At 38.9% G+C, this 21,359-nt stretch overlaps 1 protein-coding gene across 1 annotated transcript in view; it reads left to right on the plus strand.

Moving 5' to 3' along the window:
• Positions 1 to 21,359, plus strand: part of LOC148114678 (complement factor H-like) — a 156,782-nt gene that overhangs the window by 110,107 nt on the left and 25,316 nt on the right. The window contains exons 12-16 of the mRNA XM_087890060.1: positions 10,907 to 11,083; positions 14,001 to 14,174; positions 17,921 to 18,103; positions 18,981 to 19,160; positions 20,373 to 20,537. Coding sequence (XP_087746186.1) covers positions 10,907 to 11,083; positions 14,001 to 14,174; positions 17,921 to 18,103; positions 18,981 to 19,160; positions 20,373 to 20,537 — 879 coding nt within the window. The remainder of the gene's footprint in view (positions 1 to 10,906; positions 11,084 to 14,000; positions 14,175 to 17,920; positions 18,104 to 18,980; positions 19,161 to 20,372; positions 20,538 to 21,359) is intronic.

The raw sequence follows: 21,359 nt of genomic DNA on the forward strand, positions 1-21,359 counted from the left end.
ATTTCGGTAGAATTCTCCTACTTTGTTTTGTTATCTTTTGTGTATTATAGTCCATTTTCCCATCCACTATTCCATTAAAGTCTCCCATTATGCAGATGTTATCATAGTCCAGTTCAATTAATTTCATATGTAATTTTCTGTAAAAATCATCTTGATTGTCGCTTGGAGCATATATCACTATTAACAGTATTTCCTGTTGTTATCTATTATTTCCACCATCAAAATTCTTCCTTCTTCATCTGTATAAATTTTTTCCGTTGGTATTATATCTTTAATATACAAAACCAGTCCTCTTTTCGTACACTATGGCAATGAGGCAAATAATTTCCCTAATTTAGGCTGTACCAAAAGTTGTTCCTGTTGCTTTTTAATATGCACTTCTTGTAAACAAATTATGTCCAATATTAATTTCTCCAATTTATGAAATACTTTTCTTCTTTTTGTTCCTATATTGAATCCATTTATATTCATTGTAATCAATTTTTCCTCTTCCATACTTATACTTTATATAAGGGCTTTGCTGCTCTAGTGGATCTCAGTTCACATTGTTCTTTATATTCTACAGTACCTCCTACTGCACCTTCTAGTGTACCCTCCACCTTTTCAATCATCACTAGGTCCTCCTCTTGCAGTGGCTCTTCCCTTCTAGGTTCAGCATCCTTTTCTTTTAAGTATTCTGCATAAAATGCTTTAGCTTTATCAATTGAATCTATTTTGAATCTTTGCAATTGCCATGTAAACACCAAACCTTCTGGTGTCAGTCATCTGTAATTCACACCTTTCTGGAGCAGTATTTTTGTTAAAAATTGATATTCTCTTCTCATCTCTCTCAGTTTTCTCGGTATTTGCTTCAGAACCACAATTTCCCTGCCCTTGTACTGCAGTGTTTTTTCTTTTGTAATCTGCAATATTTGTGTTCTAATTGATTTCTTGGTAAATCTTATAAGGACTTCTCTTGGTAATTTATTACTCATTGCATATCTAGTATATACTCGATATGTCTCATCAATGCCATCAAACATTTTTTCTTTAGTAATTTCTAACACTTTTGACACGATTTCGGTCATTTTTTCCATTAAATTTTCTCCTTTTTCTTCTTCTACATTTTGAAATCTTAAGTAAAATTCTGATTTATCCATGTCCCAACCTAATCCACTCTTATCACGTTCAACCTCTTCTAATCTGCTATCCATATCTCTAATTTTTTTATCTCTTTGTTCCTCCTTTTTTTCAATTTTTCCAAGTCTGTCCTCATATTTCTTCATCATCTGTTGTATATCTCTACTTTTCCATCTGTTTCCCCTGTTCTTTGTTCAATTTTCTCTACTTTTAGTTTTATATCTTGTATTCCTTGTAGAATCATCTGCATTGTAGTATCCTTGTCTTTTTCACGTTCCTTCTCTCTTTCCTGCTGCAACATTGCCTGTATTGATTGTTGTCCTCCCGCTGGTGATGAAGAGTGGGTTGATCCAGCAGAGCTAACAACTGCTGCTTTTTTACTCATTTCCATAGGTAATCCAAACCAAAGCAGTAAAATAAAAAAAATCTTCAGGTTCTTCTCAACCCTAATCCATTTTTATGGATAGCAAGTATTATCCCAAATAACCATAGGCAAAAAAGAAAGAAAAAGAAAAAGAAAAGAAAGAAGGCAAGAAGAAAAAGAAAAAAAAACCAAGAAAAAAATCAATTTTTAGGCTCTTGTGTGCCCTAATCCAATCGAGTAATAAGGTTAAAAAAAACAAAAACAAAATTAAATAGCAATCTCCAGTCAATAGGGGGGAAAAAGAAGAAGGAAAAAAAATCTTCAGGCTCTTGTGTGCCTTAATCCAATTGAACAATAATATATTGTAAAGAAAAGTGAAAAAGAAAAAAAGTACTATTTCAAAAACTTAAAAGTACTAAAAGTCTACAATCACAGACCTGATCTATTAAAAATAATCAGAGAGTGAAGAAGTGGAATAATAAAAAGAAAACTTTCTATCAGATTTATAATTTCAAATTTAATTTAAGAGTCCACAACTGTATAGCATTTAAAGGCTCTTTCATATAACTCATTCAATTCTTCTTTCAAATTTTAGCCGCCTGCCAACAATATTTTCTCCAAAGAGCATCTGTATAAACAATCCTGCAAACGCTCTTTAATGCTCTTCTATATTTTGTCTATAAACAGGCTTAGTGACCTTGAAAAAATAATACAGTTGCTACTCTCTCTTATCAGTAAGAAGAAAAAACAAAAAGAAATACAATGTTTCAATCCACTAGATGGCAATGTTTCTTACTTCTTCCACTCTCCCTTTTTGCAGTAAAGCCAATATAAAAGAGAAAAAAAATGATTTAAAATGTGAAAGTTAACCAAATTAATCAAAAGAGTAGATAACAAAACTAGTCCAAAATCTTATAGGCTCAATAGGCACCAAAAATTTAATATTTAAATGAATAAAAGAGGGAATCTTATTTCAAACCAGTCCAGTCAAAGTTAAAAATAAAACTCTCCACAAGCATCCACAAATAAAAATAGTTCACAGTTTTGGAAAATTAATTTAAGTTCAGGCTCAATTCTGCCGCTAAATGTCTCTTATCTTCAATTTCTAATCATATTTGCACTTCAGGGTGTTCTTAAAGTCTAGGTTTAAAAAAAAACAACCTCTCACCAGATCATAACACTTTCACTCATCCTTTTCCGTTTGGAGCTATTCCGACTTCAGCAGCTTGATGGCTTCCTCTTCAGAACCAGAAAAAGGGGCTTCTCCTGGATCAAACCAGGACTTTGCGGTGTCCCTGGGATCAGCAGGATGTGCCCTCCTCTATCACTGTCTCTACGGGACAGTGAGGTGCAATTTGGACCATCCAGAGATGGAGATATCGGCGGTGGTCTCGGAGTGTAGAAACCTACCATTGTCTCGTCGCATCAGCCCTGCCCCTCTCCTCTTATTTCCATTTTCCATGACAAGTACATCGCTTTAATCATTTCTCTAATTTCCTGTACCGTTTTATTCTTTTAAAGTTGATATTGTTCCAATTTTAAAAGTTCAGTAGTATTCCTTCCCCCCCCCACTCAAAGTCAAGCCGCTTGCAAACAAAGGGTTCCTTCCCAAAAGTTCTCACAGCTGTTATCTGTAAAGTTCACAATTTTCCAAAACACAGACCAAGTTACAATGTTCCTTTTTGCTCCTGATGGTGTCTCTCTGCAATCCACAATTTCTGGTTATCTAACAAGTATCCATTTTGTTTCAGTATGTTAGCGATCTTAACTAGTTTCTCTTTTTCTTTTTTGGCTTTAAGAATACCAAGTCCATTTTGTAGTTCAGTCCAAATTTAAACAGCTCTTTTCATTTCTTTTTCCCTGTTTACTTTTGTTTATACAGCACTTCTGTTACAAGGCTTATTATCTATTCTCTTTTTATTTTACTTGAAGTTCACAAGAAAGAGGAGAGAAAAAGGATCTAATTATTCCTTTTGGATCCTTTAATCAATCTTGAGGTAATTTCTTACATTTTAAAGATTTTCCACGTTATTTCCAAATCGTTTTGTTCAAAGATCAATTTTCTATTTGGGTTCTTTTTTTGTCTCTTTAAAAATATGCTCCAATGTCCTCTTTTCTTCTCCCCATGCTTATTAGCCGCCGTTTTCTCACTAGGGGTCTTCAGGTTTTAATTTTTTTCCCCTTTTTATGAATTGGCTAACACTCAACCAGCTCCAAAAACTCTGTCCAATTCACCACTCCTGCTCCATGCTTAGTCCGGTTGCCCCAGCTTCGTGACAGCCGCAATGGCTGCCACCCCTGCCGCCAAGTCATAGAGAGCTAGCTCTGACCATCAAGGAATTTGCCTGTTCCTCTTGGTCTTCCGAGGTGCCTCTCCTTCACCCCCGTCCCTACAGGATGGTTCCAGTCCAAAGACCCCTTGGCAGCAGTTCGTCAGTCCAGTTTTTGCGGAGCTCATCAGAGCCCACAAATTCCCAGACTGTCTCGCCGCGATGCTTCCAGTCGAAAAACTCCCCCCACCCCCCATCTAATGATATCCTTGTACCTGAAGGGCACATGTTTCAGGATCTTAAGCTTAGAACTGGAAAGAGAAGAAAGGAGTAAAGGCTTAGGGAAAAAGTTGCACAAATTTTCTTGATGTCAAAGTTTTTGGTGTTTTTTTTTTAACTGTAAAGAGTCATTTCGTAAAATATTAGCTGAGGAAAGCATTTTCTTTTAGGACCAAAGCAATATAAATTAGTCCTCAGCTTGTTATTGATGCAAACCTTGTTAAAAGTTCCTTGGTGATGAATATTTATTTTTATTTATTTATTTTATTTGTCAAGCATGTATAAGATAACAGATATAAATATAAACATCATTATGAATACAGGAAATGGATACGAATAAATGGGGACAGTAGGACAGGGACAGTAGGCACATTGGTGCGCTTATGCATGCCCCTTACAGATCTCTTAGGAATGGGGTGAGGTCAACAGTAGACAGTCTAAGGTTAAAGTTATGGGGGTTTAGGGATGAAACCACGGAGTCAGATAGTGAATTCCAGAATATATCTTGATGTATCAGAATATATCAGAACTCTTGATTATTTAGTATCGTGGGATTCAGCAGACCAGTTAAAAGGTTGCTGTATGAATGAACCTAATCCCTCTGGAATATGAAAACCACACTTGTGCAAGTTTCATCAAAAGCAATACCTGTATGCATCAGCTGAGCTCCTAGGAAGGGATTTGCTGCCTATATACCATTCTACTGTAATTATTCACCACTACTAATCACTAGTTAGCAGCAACAAAATATTTAAAAAACAAAGAGGTACACTTTTAAACTAGAGTGCAGGAGAACATAAGAAAACAGCTAATCATGAGAGATAATTTTAGAAATCTTAGTGATGCTAGGCCCAGGATTACTGAGGAGAAGCCATTCATGCAGGAAAGCACAGAAAATCCTGCACATTGTGACAAGGCTCTTTTGGAAGTATTGCGGATCTCCCACAAGGAAAGAACTGTTACTTTACCTGTGTCTCCAGGAAGGTTAAAAATGTACTTCTTTCTTACTTCTCACTTAGCTTTTCATTAAATATATACTCTAGAGCCAGTTTGTTATAATTGTGAAGGTGCCAATCTTGAAACCAGGAGACTGTGAGTTGTAGTCCTACCTTGTATGAAAGCCACTGGGTAATACGGTGCCAGTCACTCTCTCAGCCCAATTCACCTCATAGGTGATAGAGAAAATAGAAGCTAGAAGTATAACTATGTTTGCTGCCTTGACTCATTTATGAAAAGGCAGGATGAAAATATAATAATCACAATAACAGCAAGAATCATAATAGTTGAATAAGTCACTGTGCAGTGATAAAAAGAAGATAGAAAGAAGTTCAGTCCCATTTTACAGTGTAAGATTGAAGATGTCAAATCAACATCATTTCATTCTCCCTACAGTCCTCACAGATTGTAAGCAGAAGAAATAAGGGCCTTTGATTTCCCCTTCGGTCACTGTCATTCTCTGTTCTTTCTTAGATGCAGGGCAGAAATCCAGATCAGATTCTGGTATTGCAACAACATTTAATAAGAAGTTCGTCTCTGATGCCAATACAAATTAAAGCAAAGCAAATGAATTGATAGAATATTCTGAATTATGGGGGTGCCTTACTTTTTTTTCTATCCCTTTTCTTCAGGAAAGGGCTGTGACTATATCCGTATCGAAAATGGAAGAATGGCTGATCATTTTGAATGGTATAAACCATTTCCAATATGGGAGGGACAATCAATTCAGTTTTATTGTTATGGTGGTTATCTGCCTAAAAACAAGCAAACATGGCAAACAGCAAAGTGCATCAGTTCCCGCTATGACCCAGAACCAAAGTGTTTCAGTAAGTAATTCTTCCTCTTTGCAGTAGATATTGCCAAGTACAAACAAAACAGATCAGATGCTGTCCTGACCTTTCTTTAACTTGGAAGAAGTAGCATCCTATAGAGCTGTGATGGCGAGCCTATGGCATGTGAGTCCGAGGTGACACACAGAGCCATCTTTACGGGCATGCGAGCTGTCACCCAACTCACCTGCAGCTGCGCATGTGTGTGCCCCCCATCTAGTGTCCGGGCCTTCGGTGCACATGCGTGCAATTCAGGGGACCCACCTCATTTTCGGAACTTCCTGCGCATGTGTGTGTGTTTGCACAAGTGTGAGTACTTGTGTGCAGTGTGTGCATGTGCACACACACATGCACAGATGGTGTGATTGCGCACACAGTGCATGGGGGAACCGCGCAAAACCTGTGCATATGTGCAGATGGTGTAGTTGCATGCACAGTGCATGGGGGCGTGCTGTCCGGTTGCATGCGCAGCACACAGAGGAGCCACACATTAGGGTGGATAGCACGCACATGCGCAAAGCGCACAAAGCGTGCAAAGCACTTACCTGTTCAGCACTCGATGAGTAAAAGCTTCGCCACCACTGCTATAGAGATTTCAGCCTGTTTGGTTCTTCTGCCTGCTAGGGTGATGCTTCCACTGCTGTCTCATCTCAAGGGACCCTAAAATTTGTTTTGGAGCCTACAGTTTGTGTACTAAAACCTTAAATGAGAGAGGCAAAAGCTGAGTTTTTTATAAAATATAAATAGCAAAATAGGGATCTTCCTCATCAGCTTCCTCCTCTCTTCACATCTTGTCTGTGAATTAGATACCATGCATAGCATGAATAGCCTTCCAAGAACCATAAATGATGAAACCAATTTGCTCTCTTTTGCTTTTAGAAATGTGTGATCCTACTCCACGTTTTTATCATGGTCACATCATTTTTAACTACTGGAACACATACATAGAAGGTAACAACGTTACATTTGTTTGTGATATGGGATATTCTCCTGCAAACCAGCAATCATCAATAACTTGCACAAAAAAGGGATGGTCACCTGCTCCAAGATGTATCCGGCCAGGTAAGCTTTAGGAAACTCTGCTAAAATTGCCTGACCTGAAATTGCTTATCATGCTGTGTGTGTGAGTGTGTGTGTGTTCATATAAGATTCATATTTCCACAGGGAATTGTGCTCTGACTGGGGTAAAGATATGTATAGGTGTTTATGTATATGCACATAGTTGTGCCTATCATTTATTTATTAAACTTAATGCCCTCTACTACTTAGATCTATTGAATATTTGCAATAAAAAGCTACCTTTTGATTAGAAGAAAAATATTTCAGTTGATGTTTGTTTCCAATTAAAAATTGTTTTCATTATATTTATTATTTTTAAAGAGGGTGTGATGTGTTTTGATGTGTAAAGGGGATTTAAGTTTGTCTCCAATGAAGATCTGAGGCCCAGTATCAATTGTATTGGGCAGTATACAAATATAAAAATAAATGAATAGGTAAATGGCAATTATTAAGGAACAGTAAACTAAAGAAAAGGGTAGTAAACATCAAAATTGCATGATAATACCTTTTAATATATATTTTGCAACTAAAACAATTCACTGCATCTAACACATTTTAAAAACTTAATGTGTGTGAGTGTGTGTGTGTGTGTGTGTGTGTGTGTGTGAATGATAATATTTGCATAAAAAGAATTAGTGCTTTCACAATTGTATAATGCTACAGAAGTCTTAAAATATGACTATCCTCTAATTGTTGTCAGTTAAGTTGTATTGTGTCTAAAGGTTGAATTGTGGCAAGTGGACAAAACTTTGTTAATCTAAGACATTTAGTTGCTAATCTGATATTGTCACCCATTAAACTCCAAAAGATTTGGACCAGAATACAGGACATTCAAAACACAAGTGAGAATCTTCGGCCCATGATGCACATGTAGGAATTCCAATACAGACTCAGATCAGGCCACTAAAATATGGAATACATATAGCTTATGTATCAGGCGACCCTGATAAAAGGCCCCCCTGGCCACAGCCATCAGATGTTCTTCCAAGGACAGCTGTGCATCCAGGAGGACACCCAAGTTGTGGACCCTCTCTGTGGGGGCCAAAGACTCACCCCCAATAGTCAGTGATGGCATCAGGTGACTATATCGGGATGCCGGGAGCCACAGCCACTCGGTCTTGGAGGGGTTGAGTCTGAGCATGTTCCTCCCCATCCAGATCCGCACGGCCTCCAGGCACAGGGACATCATGTTAAGGGCATCATTGGGGTGGTCTGGGGTGGAGATGTACAGCTGAGTGTCGTCAGCATACTGATGGAACCTCACCCCAAAACCACAGATGATCTCGCTCAGCGGCTTCACATAAATGTTGAACAGAAGGGGCGAGAGGACCGACCCTTGCAGCACCCCACAAACAAGGCGCCTTGAGGTCGACCTCTGCCCCCCTGCCAACACAAACTGCGGCCGGTTGGAGGGAAAGGAGGAGAACCACCGCAACACGGTGCCCCCCACCCCCAACCCCTCCAACTGGCACAGCATGATACCATGGTCGATGGTATCAAAAGCCGCTGAGAGATCTAATAGGACCAGGACAGAGGAGCAACCTCCGTCCCAAGCCCTCCAGAGATCATCAACCAAAGCGACCAATGCCGTTTCCGTGCTGTACCCAGGCCTGAAGCCTGACTGGAATGGATCTAGATAGACAGCTTCATCCAGGTGCTGGGAGAACTGTCACGCCACCACACTCTCAACAATCTTCGCCACAAAGTGAAGGTTGGAGACTGGACGATAATTAGCTAAAACAGCTGGGTCTAGGAAAGGCTTCTTGAGGAGGGGCCTCACCACCGCCTCTTTCAAGGCAGAGGGGAAGAAACCCTCACTCAAAGAAGCGTTAACAATCCCCTGGAGCCAGCTTCATGTAACCTCCCGGGAGGCCAGTACGAACCAGGAGGGACACGGGTCCAATAAACACGTGGCCGTGCTAAGCCTATCCAGAATCCTGTCCATGTCCTCGGGAGTCACCAGGTCAAACTCCTCCCAGATAACATTCTCAAGACCCCCCTCCATCACTCCGCCTGCACTTACCCAGAGTCCAAGCCCTCCTGAATCTGAGCGATTTTGTTGTGCAGATATTGCACAAAATCCTCAGCCCTACCCTGCAAGGGGTCTTCCCATGCTCCCAGATGAAGCAGGGAGTGGGTCACCTTAAACAGGGCAGCCGGGCGATTATCTGCCAACGTGATAAGAGCGGAAAAATAATTAGATTTTGCCGCTCTTATAGCCACTAGGTAGATCTTAATATGAGACCTCACCAGTGTTCAGTCGGATTCAGAAAGGATGGTCCTCCAACCGCTCTCCAGGCATCTTTTTCGGTGCTTCATCTCCCTCAGCTCCTTGGAGAACCAGAGAGCTAAATGGGATCGGCGCCGGGTCAGAGGCTGCAAAGGCACAATGCAATCCAAAGCCCCAGCGGCCGCCCTATCCCAGGCGGCCACCAGGTCTTCAGTCGAGTCGTGAGCCAGAGTCTCAGGGAGTGGCCCAAGCTCCATCCGGAACCTATCTGGGTCCATCAGGCGCCTGGGGTGGAACCACCTAATCGGTTCCGCCTCCCTGCAGCAGGGTGTAGCGGTTTGAAGGTCCTTTCAAAGGAGAGAATGATCCGACCATGACAAGGACTCAATGACTACATCCCCTATGTCCAGACCATTTAGCCACTGACCAGAAACAAAAATCAAGTCCAGAGTGTGTCCCCCCATGTGAGTTGGGCCATGCACTAACTGGGTTAGGTCCATGGCTGCCATGGAAGCCATGAACTCCTGATCCGCTTCTGACGTTTCACCGATGGATGGCAGGTTGAAATCCCCCATGACCATAAGCCTGGGAGTATCAACCACCACCCCGGCTATTACGTTGAGCAATTCGGGCAGGGCCGCCGCCATGCAGCAGGGAGCCAGGTACGCAACCAGCAGGCCCATCTGCACCCCACGACCCCACTTCACAAGGAGGGATTCACAGCCGGCTATCTGAGGAACAGTGGCCTCCCTCGGATCAAGACCTTCCTTTATCACAACCGCCACCCCCCCGCCCCTACCCTGGGCCCTTGGCTGATGGAATGCACGGAAACCTGGTAGGCACATTTCAACGAGAGGCACCCCCCTCCTCCCCCAACCAGGTCTCCGTAATACCCGCCAGGTCCGCTCCCCCCTCCTGTAACTCTAAATGTATCTCTTCAAGAAGTCTAACTATAGGCTCATAGTATAAAATTATTGTTTTTGTTCATGATTTGAAAAAATAACTTGCAGTCTAAATCTGTGTACCCTTTTATTCAGTGGTGGGATTCATGTAATTTAACAACCGGTTCTCTGACCTAATGATTTCTTCCAACAACCAGTTTGCCAAACTGCTCAGAAAGTTAACAATCGGTTCTCCCAAAGTGGTGCGAACTGGCTATATCCCACCACTGCTTTTATTGTAAACATACAATTTGCATTTTATTTCCTGTCCTCCCAAGAGCTTATGCCACAAATATCCTATAGATGCAAACAGAAAACATATATTATGGATTTTCCCTTTACAGAGAGTTAAATATCCTTAAACTTGCAAAAGGGCAAGAAAACTTGTTGAACATCTGCCATGTTCTCTACACAACATATAATAAGCACAAAATTTACTTCAGATTCAAAAGCAAAAACTGTTGAAAGACACAAAGTGCTCACATAGCGACTTGTCTGCAGGGTAGGTAGCCACAACTACAGCACAATCCTGAATAACTATGTATATGTGTTCAGATGCTAGAATCATGAAAGGGTCAGTGAAGCAGTCTGCAAGACCAGATTGTCTAATGTGACCCACTAACCTGGTTAAAAAGCAACTAACTATGTTTGCCAAAATCACTAGCATGAAGCAGTGAGAGTTTATTTATAGCAACTCATCATTTGCTTTGTGCATGTGCCTATACCTAAGAGGTCATTCCTTGGTGAGAATTGTTGAGCTTAGACTCATGAGAAAAGAATAGTGAGACATTGATAATATTCACTCTTTGATTCCACAGAGACATGCTTAAAGCCACCTGAAGGTGATTTTATTTTCAACACAACTAAGTCTGTTTTCTTTCCTGGAGACAAACTTCACTATGAATGTAAAGAGGGTTTTGAAATCACTAAAAATACCATCGATGACACCGTAGCATGCACTGAAAAAGGATGGGAACCTACTCCTAGCTGTGTGGGTAAGTTAATGAAACACCAGTCTAATTACCCAGTTTTGGGAAATTATAGTTCATCAAGAATATTTTCCTGATGATTTCCATAATGTTGCATTTATATTTATATATACTTAAAAGCATTGTAATCCTAAATTATTTTTCAGAAATTGGCTTTTCAAATAGAAACTTAAAAAAGGAGAATAATTAAATTGTTTATTTAATTTTCTCCCATTTGTTCTTCCAGTAATTTCTAAATATTAGCTATAACTTTCTCAATAATAATCTATTTATCATATATTCACAGATGTTAAATAAATAATATAAAATAATATAAATATTAAAATGAATAACCATATCTCATTATAATCATCCATCCATAGTTTATGCCTGGGAGATTCAGCAAGGTGTAATGGTACTGGACTAAATGCAGGGAAATCCAGTTTTAAGTCTTCCCCTCAATTCAGAAAACAGCTGGGTAACCTTGGACCAATAAACATCAGGCTGTGAGACAAGCTGACTGAAAAATAAAAATCCTCATCACCTTATGCATTGACAGTTTTACTGTGTGACTAGGCAAGCACAATGCAAAACAAGAAACACTAGGAAAAATCCTAAAAAGGAAGATACCATCAATAACATGGCCTAATTTAACGATTTTAGGCATTGCCAAAACATGTTTGATTGAAACATAGTCTGATTTAATATCTGATAATAGGTTAATTTACCCATTTCTTTTGCAATTTGGTCCAATGTCCAAGATATCATTTTTATTGAATAATGCAAAGTTTAATATCTATTGAAATATTGTTAAAACAGCTTTTATTGTTTAGATAAAATGGGGATCTCGAATTCCTTATTTGACCTATTCTACTTGACATTGACATTTATTTTCATGGGTAAAAAGGTAAAGGTAAAGGTTCCCCTCGCACATATGTGCTAGTCGTTCCTAACTCTAGGGGGCGGTGCTCATCTCCGTTTCAAAGCCAAAGAGCCAGTGCTGTCCAAAGACGTCTCTGTGATCATGCGGCCGGTATGACTAAATGCCAAAGGTGCACAGAACGCTGTTATTTTGATGGGTATATGTGTACAAATCCAATTGATTGATTGAGAAATATTTTTAAAGATTAATCACAAGATTGTTAGTTTCATAAGACTTGATAATCATAATAATTAGGTGCTGCTAAAGCGGAAAATGCTGAATTGTGGCAGTTTTGAAATGGTCCCACTTCTGGAATGTCATTACCCTGTCCCCCACTCTATAAGGAGCCCAAAGGGCAGAGCAGCTGGCTCTATTTCCCAAACACAAGGTCATCTGAAGCTCTGTACAACAACTTTCTCAACCACCTTTCCAAAACAAGGTTAAATACTGGACTAAAATTGTCCAATGTTTAGCAGTGGCTAAAGTCTCATACAGGCTTCTTTAATGAGACAGAAGGGACATGTATCTATAGAGAAGATGGCTGAACTCCCATTCCTAGGTACCCGATCCACTTTGTCAGGTCCAACAGTTCAAACTGCTTCCAAATAAGAGACTTCTTCCCAGGCATCTACTCTGGACCTGCAACAAGGCTGGCATCTAATTGTGAACTTATCTGAGCATTTTTTTTCTAACAGATTCTGAGCAAATTTCTCCATATGCTCCTACAAAACATTTTTCAAACTCCCCTTTATTCAAAAGGACTTGTGTCACCCTAGACAGGGCCATGGAGCAACTATCCTAGTGCATGCAGTAGGGGTATAGAAGCATTGAAGCTTCATCATCCTTACGGCCACACGATAAACCTTAATAGAGGCTCTAACCCATATTTGGTCACATTTGTCCTTTGCTGAGTGCCAGAAATACTCTATACATCTCTCTCTCTCTCTCTCTCTCTCTTTTTTTTTAATGATTTATATGCCACCCTTCTCCGGAGACTCAGGGCGGCTTACAATGCGTTAAGCAATAGCCTTCATACTTTTGTATACTTATACAAAGTCAGCTTATTGCCCCCACAAACTGGGTCCTCATTTCACCTACCTTAGAAAGGATGAGTCAACCTTGAGCCTTGGAGAAATTCGAACCAGCAGTAAATTGCAGGCAGCTGTGTTAATAACAGGGTGCGTAGACCACTGTATTATCAAGGCTCTCTTCTGTCCGATCATCTCCCTCAGCTTTTTCATAAGCCATGAGAAATGGCAGGATTCTTGAGAGGAAAGATTGCATGGTTGCTATCTGATACAATGCCTTAGCCCTCCTCCCCCACCTCTTATTCCAACCAGTGACCAAGTCTTTGGATGGACCGTAAAGCAGATGAGCAGGAATAACCACCCAGCTCTCCTGAAACCTATGTATCCATCATCTAAGACACCAATCTAATGGACCCATAGAGGCACTTGAGAATCCCATAGTAATCAGGGTGTGATTTAAAACACTAGAAGCTCTCCCAATTCCAGATCACACAGCCACTACTCCAAAGGAAACCAGATCTGGAGTGTGATAATTATCCCATGTTGGGCTCTGGGTGATCCGAGATAAGCCCATGACCATCAAGATTGGCATGAACTCCTGAGCCATCTGATCCCACTCCCAGAGAAGGCAAATTGAAGTCCTCTAAAGTCTGGGGAACCACACTTTCATCCTAGAAATGGAATGAAGGAGCTCAGGTAGGGAGTTTATTGTACAGTAGGAACTACAGCAACAATCCCAGTTAATCACTAGAGTGCAATTTACTGAACAGGGTCTCACATCTGGTGACATGTAGAATAGTGCCATCAGAAGCCATAAGGGATTCCTGGATGACAATCTACTGGGAAACTCTGAGGAATATATAGTCGAACTCATATTGCACTTAAGGAATATAAAATATTGTTTATTTTATATATAAGCATGAGTGTCTCAAACTTTCTGGCAAGCAGTTTCATTCTGAAATAACTTTATTCTATTTTGTTCAAATTTGTATAGCCATAGTATGTAATATTCCATTTTTGGAAAGTGGCACAATTGAACCAAGAGAGGACATATTTCAGCATAAAATGGTGGCACATTTTAAATGTAATGAAGAATTCACAAGAGTTGGCTCTGAATCTGCACAATGTTATCACTTTGGATGGTCTCCACAGCCTCCAATATGTAAAGGTAAAAATGGGCAATTTAAGAATTATTACTGTATTTGAGGTGGGAGGAGGGAAATTAGGGGATAGGTTTTTCTAAAAATATGGTCTGTTTCTTAGATTGTGTGAGGAAAGCTAATCAGTGGCCAGTAAACAGATTTCTCTTAGCAGGATGCATTAAATGGGTCTCTCACATCTTCATTTATACATATACAACTGTATTCTTAAATTGTGAAAACAAAATGCTTATATGAATAGTAATATTAATTGTTTTTCAGGTTTTTTTATATTTTAGAGGCAATGGGGTTATTTCTTCTTCATTGGCTTCATTGGCTCCCCTTGGGGTACACCCGGAGGCTCCAACTGGTGCAGAATGCGGCCGCGCGGGGGATTATGGGAGCGACGGGGCGCTCCCATGTGGCTCCTCTCCTGCGTGAGCTGCATTGGCTTCCGGTGGACTTCCGGGTGCGCTTCAATGTGTTGGTGATCACCTTTAAAGCGCTCCATGGCTTAGGGCCAGGGTACTTACGGGACCGCCTTCTGCCACCAATAGCCTCCCACCGGCCAGTTTGCTTCCACAGAGAGGGCCTCCTCAGGGTGCCGTCGGCCAGACAATGTCAGCTGGCGACCCCCAGGAGGAGAGCCTTCTCTGTGGTGGCACCTACCCTTTGGAACAATCTACCCCCAGAGATACGAGTGATCTCCAACCTCCGGACTTTTTGTCGGGCCCTAAAAACTTATTTTTTTCAGTTAGCCGGTCTGTCCTGATTTTATGGTTGGTTTTAAAATTTGATACGGATTTTTAAATTGATAAGTCTTAAATTACGGGCCAAATTTATTTAATTATTTTAAATCTATTTTTAACTTTATGTATAAATGTTTTTTATCTTGGCTGTTCACCGCCCTGAGTCCGGAAGGAGAAGGGCGGTATAGAAGTTTGAATAAATAAATAAATAAATAAATAAATAAATAAATAAATAAATAAATAAATAAATAAATAAATAAATAAATAAATAAATAAATAAATAAATAAATAAATAAATAAATAAAATTAATAGGACTTTTGAATGTAATTTTAACATAACCAAGCACAAAAAGAAGTCAGATAGCAGAATTACAAATCTATTGTAATATTAAACTGACCAGCTACACAAAATCAGAAATGTATATTGCAAAAGGAAAGAAATGACAATTCTCCTGTATTGACAAGTAGCAGCTGTATTTGAAGTCCATTTCTTTATTGTAATCATTAAATAACATACAATTTTTTATCGAACTTTATAAAAGATTACAATTACGACAGTAAAAATACAAACTAAAAAAGGAAAATAGAAAGTGCAGGGAAAAATGAAAAAAGAAACAGATATAGAAAAGAAAAAATATTAAGAATATCATAAAGAAAAATATATAAAGAAGTAACAGAATAACAGAGTTGGAAGGGAACTTGGAGGTCTTCTAATATAACCCCCTGCTCAAGAAGGATACAAAAAGAGATAAAATGATCAACAAATAATAAAAACATTCCATTAACACCTTATATGAAAATAAAATGGTGGTAAGAAACTCGTCATTTGAGAAATCTGGTTTTCCTGACCAAAAGGCAGAAAGGAAAGATCTTAGCTGCTTTTCTAAAGGTGTTTAAGGTGAGGATCAATTTTACATTGGGGGAAAATGTTTCAGAAAGGCTGGTGCATCCCTCAGAAAAGCACACAACCTGGGTGCCATAAGATGACATTATTCATTGAGGGAAATCAGATCAATATATACACTTGGGAGCAGTTGGCCCTGCAAGTAGCCAATCCTATCCCATGTAGGGCTTTATAGATTGTAACTAGCACTTTCAATTCCACTTTGAAGCCTATTGGGAGCCATGACAGCTCACAGAGTATATATGTCATATGGGCAAAATGAGAGACGTACATAATTACCTACATCATTGCATTCAGGACCAAGTGAATTTTCCAGAATTTTCATAGTCCCATGTACAGCACATTGCAATAATTCAATCAGAAGGTTACTAAGGCATTAATGACTGTGAGAATTACCCCTATAAAAACTAAAGAAGTTGACCTTGATAGAGAGAGAGAAGAGCTGTTACTAAGTCAGCGAGGAAATAAAAATTGCAGAAGCCCAAATGAGGGGGCAGATGTACAAAAACCAGTTTAATTTACACAACATATAAAAGAAGGAGGAGGGGAAAGACATTCAAATCTGCAAGTTAGCTATATGCAATATTAATAAAATGCATTCTAGCCTTCTATGATGTCTCTTTCTTGGTCTGAGTCAGGATCAGTGGTGGGTTGCCCCTGGTTCAGACCGATTCACAAGAATTGGTAGTAAAACCGGTGGGAGGCCCCGCCCACTGCCCCGGATGTCATCATGCGCATGTGCAAAAGCTTCTGCGCATGCACATAAGCAAAGCATGCACACAAGTGATGCCAGCGCGCACACACGTGTGATCCTGTTGTGAATCGGTAATAAAGGTAAGTAGAAACCATCCCTGGTCAGGATCAAGCACAATTGGTATGCAAGATGAAGCTTTGCAAAGCTCCCCAGCCACAGTTGCCACTTCAAACATGAGCCATGTGTGCAAGAAGTATGAACTGAACCCAAGCAAAGAGGTGCAATTCCACTCAGAGTCAAGGTTGATATCTTTCCAGGTCTAAGACTGATAAGGTAAATAACCCATAGCCACTTGATCTTGTTTAGGCTGGATCTAAAATCTGTTCTTCCCTATTCAGACCCTCACATCCATCTGAATACTGTGACAAAACTGTGACAGTTTCACTTGAACAACTAGGGACAGAAATGTACAACTAGGTATAATTAAAATAGGATAATATTGCATAGAAATTGGTGAATGACCTCCCCCAACAGCTTCATAAAGATCTTTAGAAAGGGATGGGGCTAAGGCTTTAGTCACCCAACTAAGCAAGAGGTTCAGACTACACTGTTCCACCTTACATTGACTGGAACAAGCCCTGGAATAAGAAGAAACATCTCAATAAGTGCCCCACTTCCCAAGTTCCTAAACTAGTCCAGAATGTTACTGTGATTGAACGTATCAAAGGTTCCTTTTCTTTCAGCCATGGATGACTCAACAACAAAAGCTACTTACTTCTGAGTTTTGTTCAGTATTTAATCTGAAAGAGAAAATTGTCTTTGCTCTGATATTTAGCCAACCGGCCCTCTTGGGATTCCTTCTAGGCATTTAAGATAAATGTTTGACCATGTACAGCATTAATTTTCTTAAAATGGAACACTTGGTTCTAAATATAACTTTCCTCAACTTTCTAATACATTGTTCATTCCCATGTTTTATTCATTCATTTTTCCCCTGTTGGTTAGTACCAAGTCAGGAGAGTTGATCCTCTTCTAACTTTCCACATGCTTTGAAGACGACAATTATTGAAAACTCACATGTAGACTTTGCTGAAAAGCGTTTCTAGCTATTACTACAACTTTATATGTCTTTGTTCACCTGTCTTTGCACCTTTTTGAGGGTAAGGGAGGAAATGAGTAACAGATAGCAATAGTAGACACAAAAAATCTACTTAGTTATGTTTTTAAAGTTATTTCTAATATATACTCTTGGACACCAGATCTATATTGACATTTTTAACAAACATTGTCTACTACTGTTCTTCTACTGCTTTTGGTCCTGAGGTTGTTGTAATAGTTGCAATAGATATAACAATAATAAAATTCAAGCATATCCCTGTGGGACTTGAATAAACACTCAAAATAAAAGTGATATTCTCTTTTTTTAAGAAAATGTTAAACCTTGTCCGGCATTACCTATCATTTCACATGGCATAGTTACTGGTGAACCTAAAGCAGTATTTCAGCATGGTGATCGATTGGAAGTTCAGTGTGAGATCTCATTTGCACTATATGGATCAAAAATCATAGAGTGTGTGGATGGTGAATGGGCACCCTTACCATCATGCAAAGGTAAGCAGCAGCTGCTTGAAAGATGTCTTCACAAGAAGAAATATAAGCAGACAGACTTGTAAATGTAACATGGAAGTTTCTTGCACTTATTTGGGAGGGGGAGTGATGGTGGGAGTGTTCCATGGTGTGCAAACTGGAATCTTCCTTCAGAACAGATTCCAATACATTATTCGAAGAGAATGGAAAGGGTGAGATTACTTGCCAGTGTTTAAGTAACAAAATTATAGAGGAATTAAAGTGTTCTGATTTAGTCTAATAATCTCATGAGTCATGAATATATTCCTGTGCTTAGTTCTAATACTTGAGTCTTTGTTCCTTCCAACAGGAAGTAGAAATTGAGAGCTGTCCTTCTCTCTGTAGCATTTCCATGGCTCCATCAGAACAAATAGTAAACTCAGACATTGCTAGAGGTAGCATGATATTCGGAAAATTTGGGACAAAGTATTGGAAATAAAATGAATGTGGGCTTAATGTAGCTAGCTGGTTCACCAATTCATGTTAAAAATACCACCTCAGATTTTGAGACTTCAGTGTTGCAAATTAAATGACAAAAAATTGCAGCAAATGATTTAAATAATTAGCAATAAAAATATTTAAGTCATGGTAATATAGTACAAATTGAGAGTTAGCAGTAGAATGTGGATGTTCACATATATTTGCCTCCTTCATTTGACCAGAACTTTCTGTCAGAGATATTAAAGGCCTCTAACAAAACTGAAAAAAATAAAAACTGTCCATAATGTTTTATTTTTATTTATTTATTTATTGATTGATAATGGAGTTACACTGGGTACATGAAACAGAGCAGCAAATTGTTAGAAGAAGCTAAATTATTAATACCTTTATGTAATAATACCTTTTCTGCTGGTTTCAACAGAGGAAGTAAAAACTTGTGGACGACCTTCAGCAATTAAAAATGGATATTTTGTCAATGTTAAGTCATCCATATACAGGCATGGTGACACCGTGGAATGCAGATGCCTACAACGATATTCCATTATTGGGACCAACCTAGCTAAGTGTCTTCATGGGCAGTGGGAAGTACCTTCATGTCTTGGTAAGCTAATAAACCTACAGAAATGAATTTTAGGCTTGTCTTGGAATACATCAGTATTTATTATTGACATGATTGCTCAGAAGTGTGATTCAATGGGATAACAATGGGAATTGCTGCTAGGAAGTATAGGTTATATTGAATTGGTTTATGCCAGTATGGTTCACAGGCATCTTATTTTTCCTGTCTGATCCCTATTTAAAGAGGATTTTCATAGGGCCTATGAAAAAGCCATATTTTAGTGCTTTTGAAAATGATTCAATCTGAAATATAATCCTGGTGGGATTATGTCTTTACCGTTAGACAAGAAAAATCAAATGCATAGGTATAGAATAGGTGGCATGTAGCTCAACAGCAGTGGACAACCACTTAAATATGAGTCAGCAATGTGCTGCAGCTGCCAAAAAAGCCAATGAAGTCCTAGGCTTTATCACAGAGGAATATTATCAAGGTCACATGAAGTGTTAGTACTGCTTTATACTGCTTTGGTAAGACCATATTTGGAATACTGCATCCAGTTTTGTTACTTTGATAAAAAAAAAAAGATGTTGAGACTCTAAAAAGGATGTAGAGAAGAGTAGCAAAAATGATTAGGGGACAGGAGGCTAAAACATACAATGAATGGATGCAGGAACTGGGCATGTCTAATCTAACGAAGAGGAGGATTAGGAGTGACGTGACAGCAGTGTCCCAATATTTGAGGGGCTGTCACAGAAAAGAGGAGTCAACCTATAGTTTTTATTGAATGGTTTTTTTATTGAACGGTTTTCAAGACAGTCTACCATAGATTAAGATTCCTATGTTCCTCACAATAGGGAAGATCTATAACTGGTAGCCTTGAAATTCAGAGTGGGAACAGAAAGGAAAGGGATAAGATTATCCAGGTTTATTGATTTATTGGTTTGTTTGTTTATCAATCCAACCTGTATGCCGCCCATCTCATTAAAGGCAACTCTCTGCCTTATCTCTCTGAAATTTAATTTGAGGAGCACATCAAATCTAAAATCCTATATAGGAGAGTAGAAAGAGATGTCTATAATCTGTTAATCAGAGTAGATAACAGATGAATAAACCATATATTGATCAGTATATTTTTGATAGATGTACTTGGAATATAAAGTCAGATAATCTAGAAGAAGAATGGAGTATATACATAGAAGGAAGAATAATGGATTTATTATATAAATACTTATGTAACAATATTTGAATTGTTAGTTAATCCACGAAGTTGTACACGTCCACAGTATGCAGTCTTTCAACCAACTGTTCAGACTTCAAAGCAGTTTAAGATCAACCAGTTTGCAAAGTACCGCTGTGGTTCCAATCTGCATCAAACAAAATGTGTAAATGGATTATGGCTTCCTGAACCACGGTGTAAAGGTATTGTTTGCATGCTATGTACAAGTTTATAGTTTCTTCAATAGGATGACGTTAATCATATCTAAAAAATAAAAGTGGGGCACACCTGAGAACTGTCTTCCTATGTAACATCTTTTGATGGCACACAGTTTCTTCTGCAACACCCCATTAAGGTCCCATGAGCTGTGCATGCTTTGTCTAATCTCATGTGCAATGAGAAAAGATAATTTTGCCATGTAGAAAAAAATCCTTCTCAACAATCCAAGGATAAAAGGAAATACAGCATTAGTCTTAAAATCAGTTGGTTTCTTCCTTAGCAGCTATTTTGTTTCCTTCACAGCAGCCAATCCAGCTCAGTTGTGGAACACAGATTACTAGCCTACATTGGACAGCATACTTTTTGCCGACTTTTCCCCATTAGGCAAATTCAGTGATAAAATGTCATTTGTCACATTACAAAGGTTCTTCGCTTTGAGTCTTTTGTGTCTTCAGCAACCTAAGTGAATTTACATAGAACAAATCTAGTACGGAATTCATCTTTGACTTTTGCTACTTGCATGGAGACATCCATACAGATTTCTTGACCTAGCAAAAAAAAAAACCCTCAATGGAAGAAGTTTCAGAATTTCTGCTGCTTAAGAGGACCATCGGATCATTACATCACTCCTAGTTAATTCCCAAAAAAATATTCAATAAGGAAAAATCATTCATTTTTTTCTTTTTATTGATAAATATTTTGTTGGAAAACAATACATACAGTATATTCTGTCCTTCTACAAATTCTTCCAAGTCAGTTAATTTACAATAAATGTAAAAAAACCTATAAATTGATAAGAAACATAT

The sequence above is a fragment of the Pantherophis guttatus genome, chromosome 3, assembly GCF_059756535.1.
Source record: "Pantherophis guttatus breed Tessera chromosome 3, ASM5975653v1, whole genome shotgun sequence".
NCBI lineage: Eukaryota > Metazoa > Chordata > Lepidosauria > Squamata > Colubridae > Pantherophis > Pantherophis guttatus.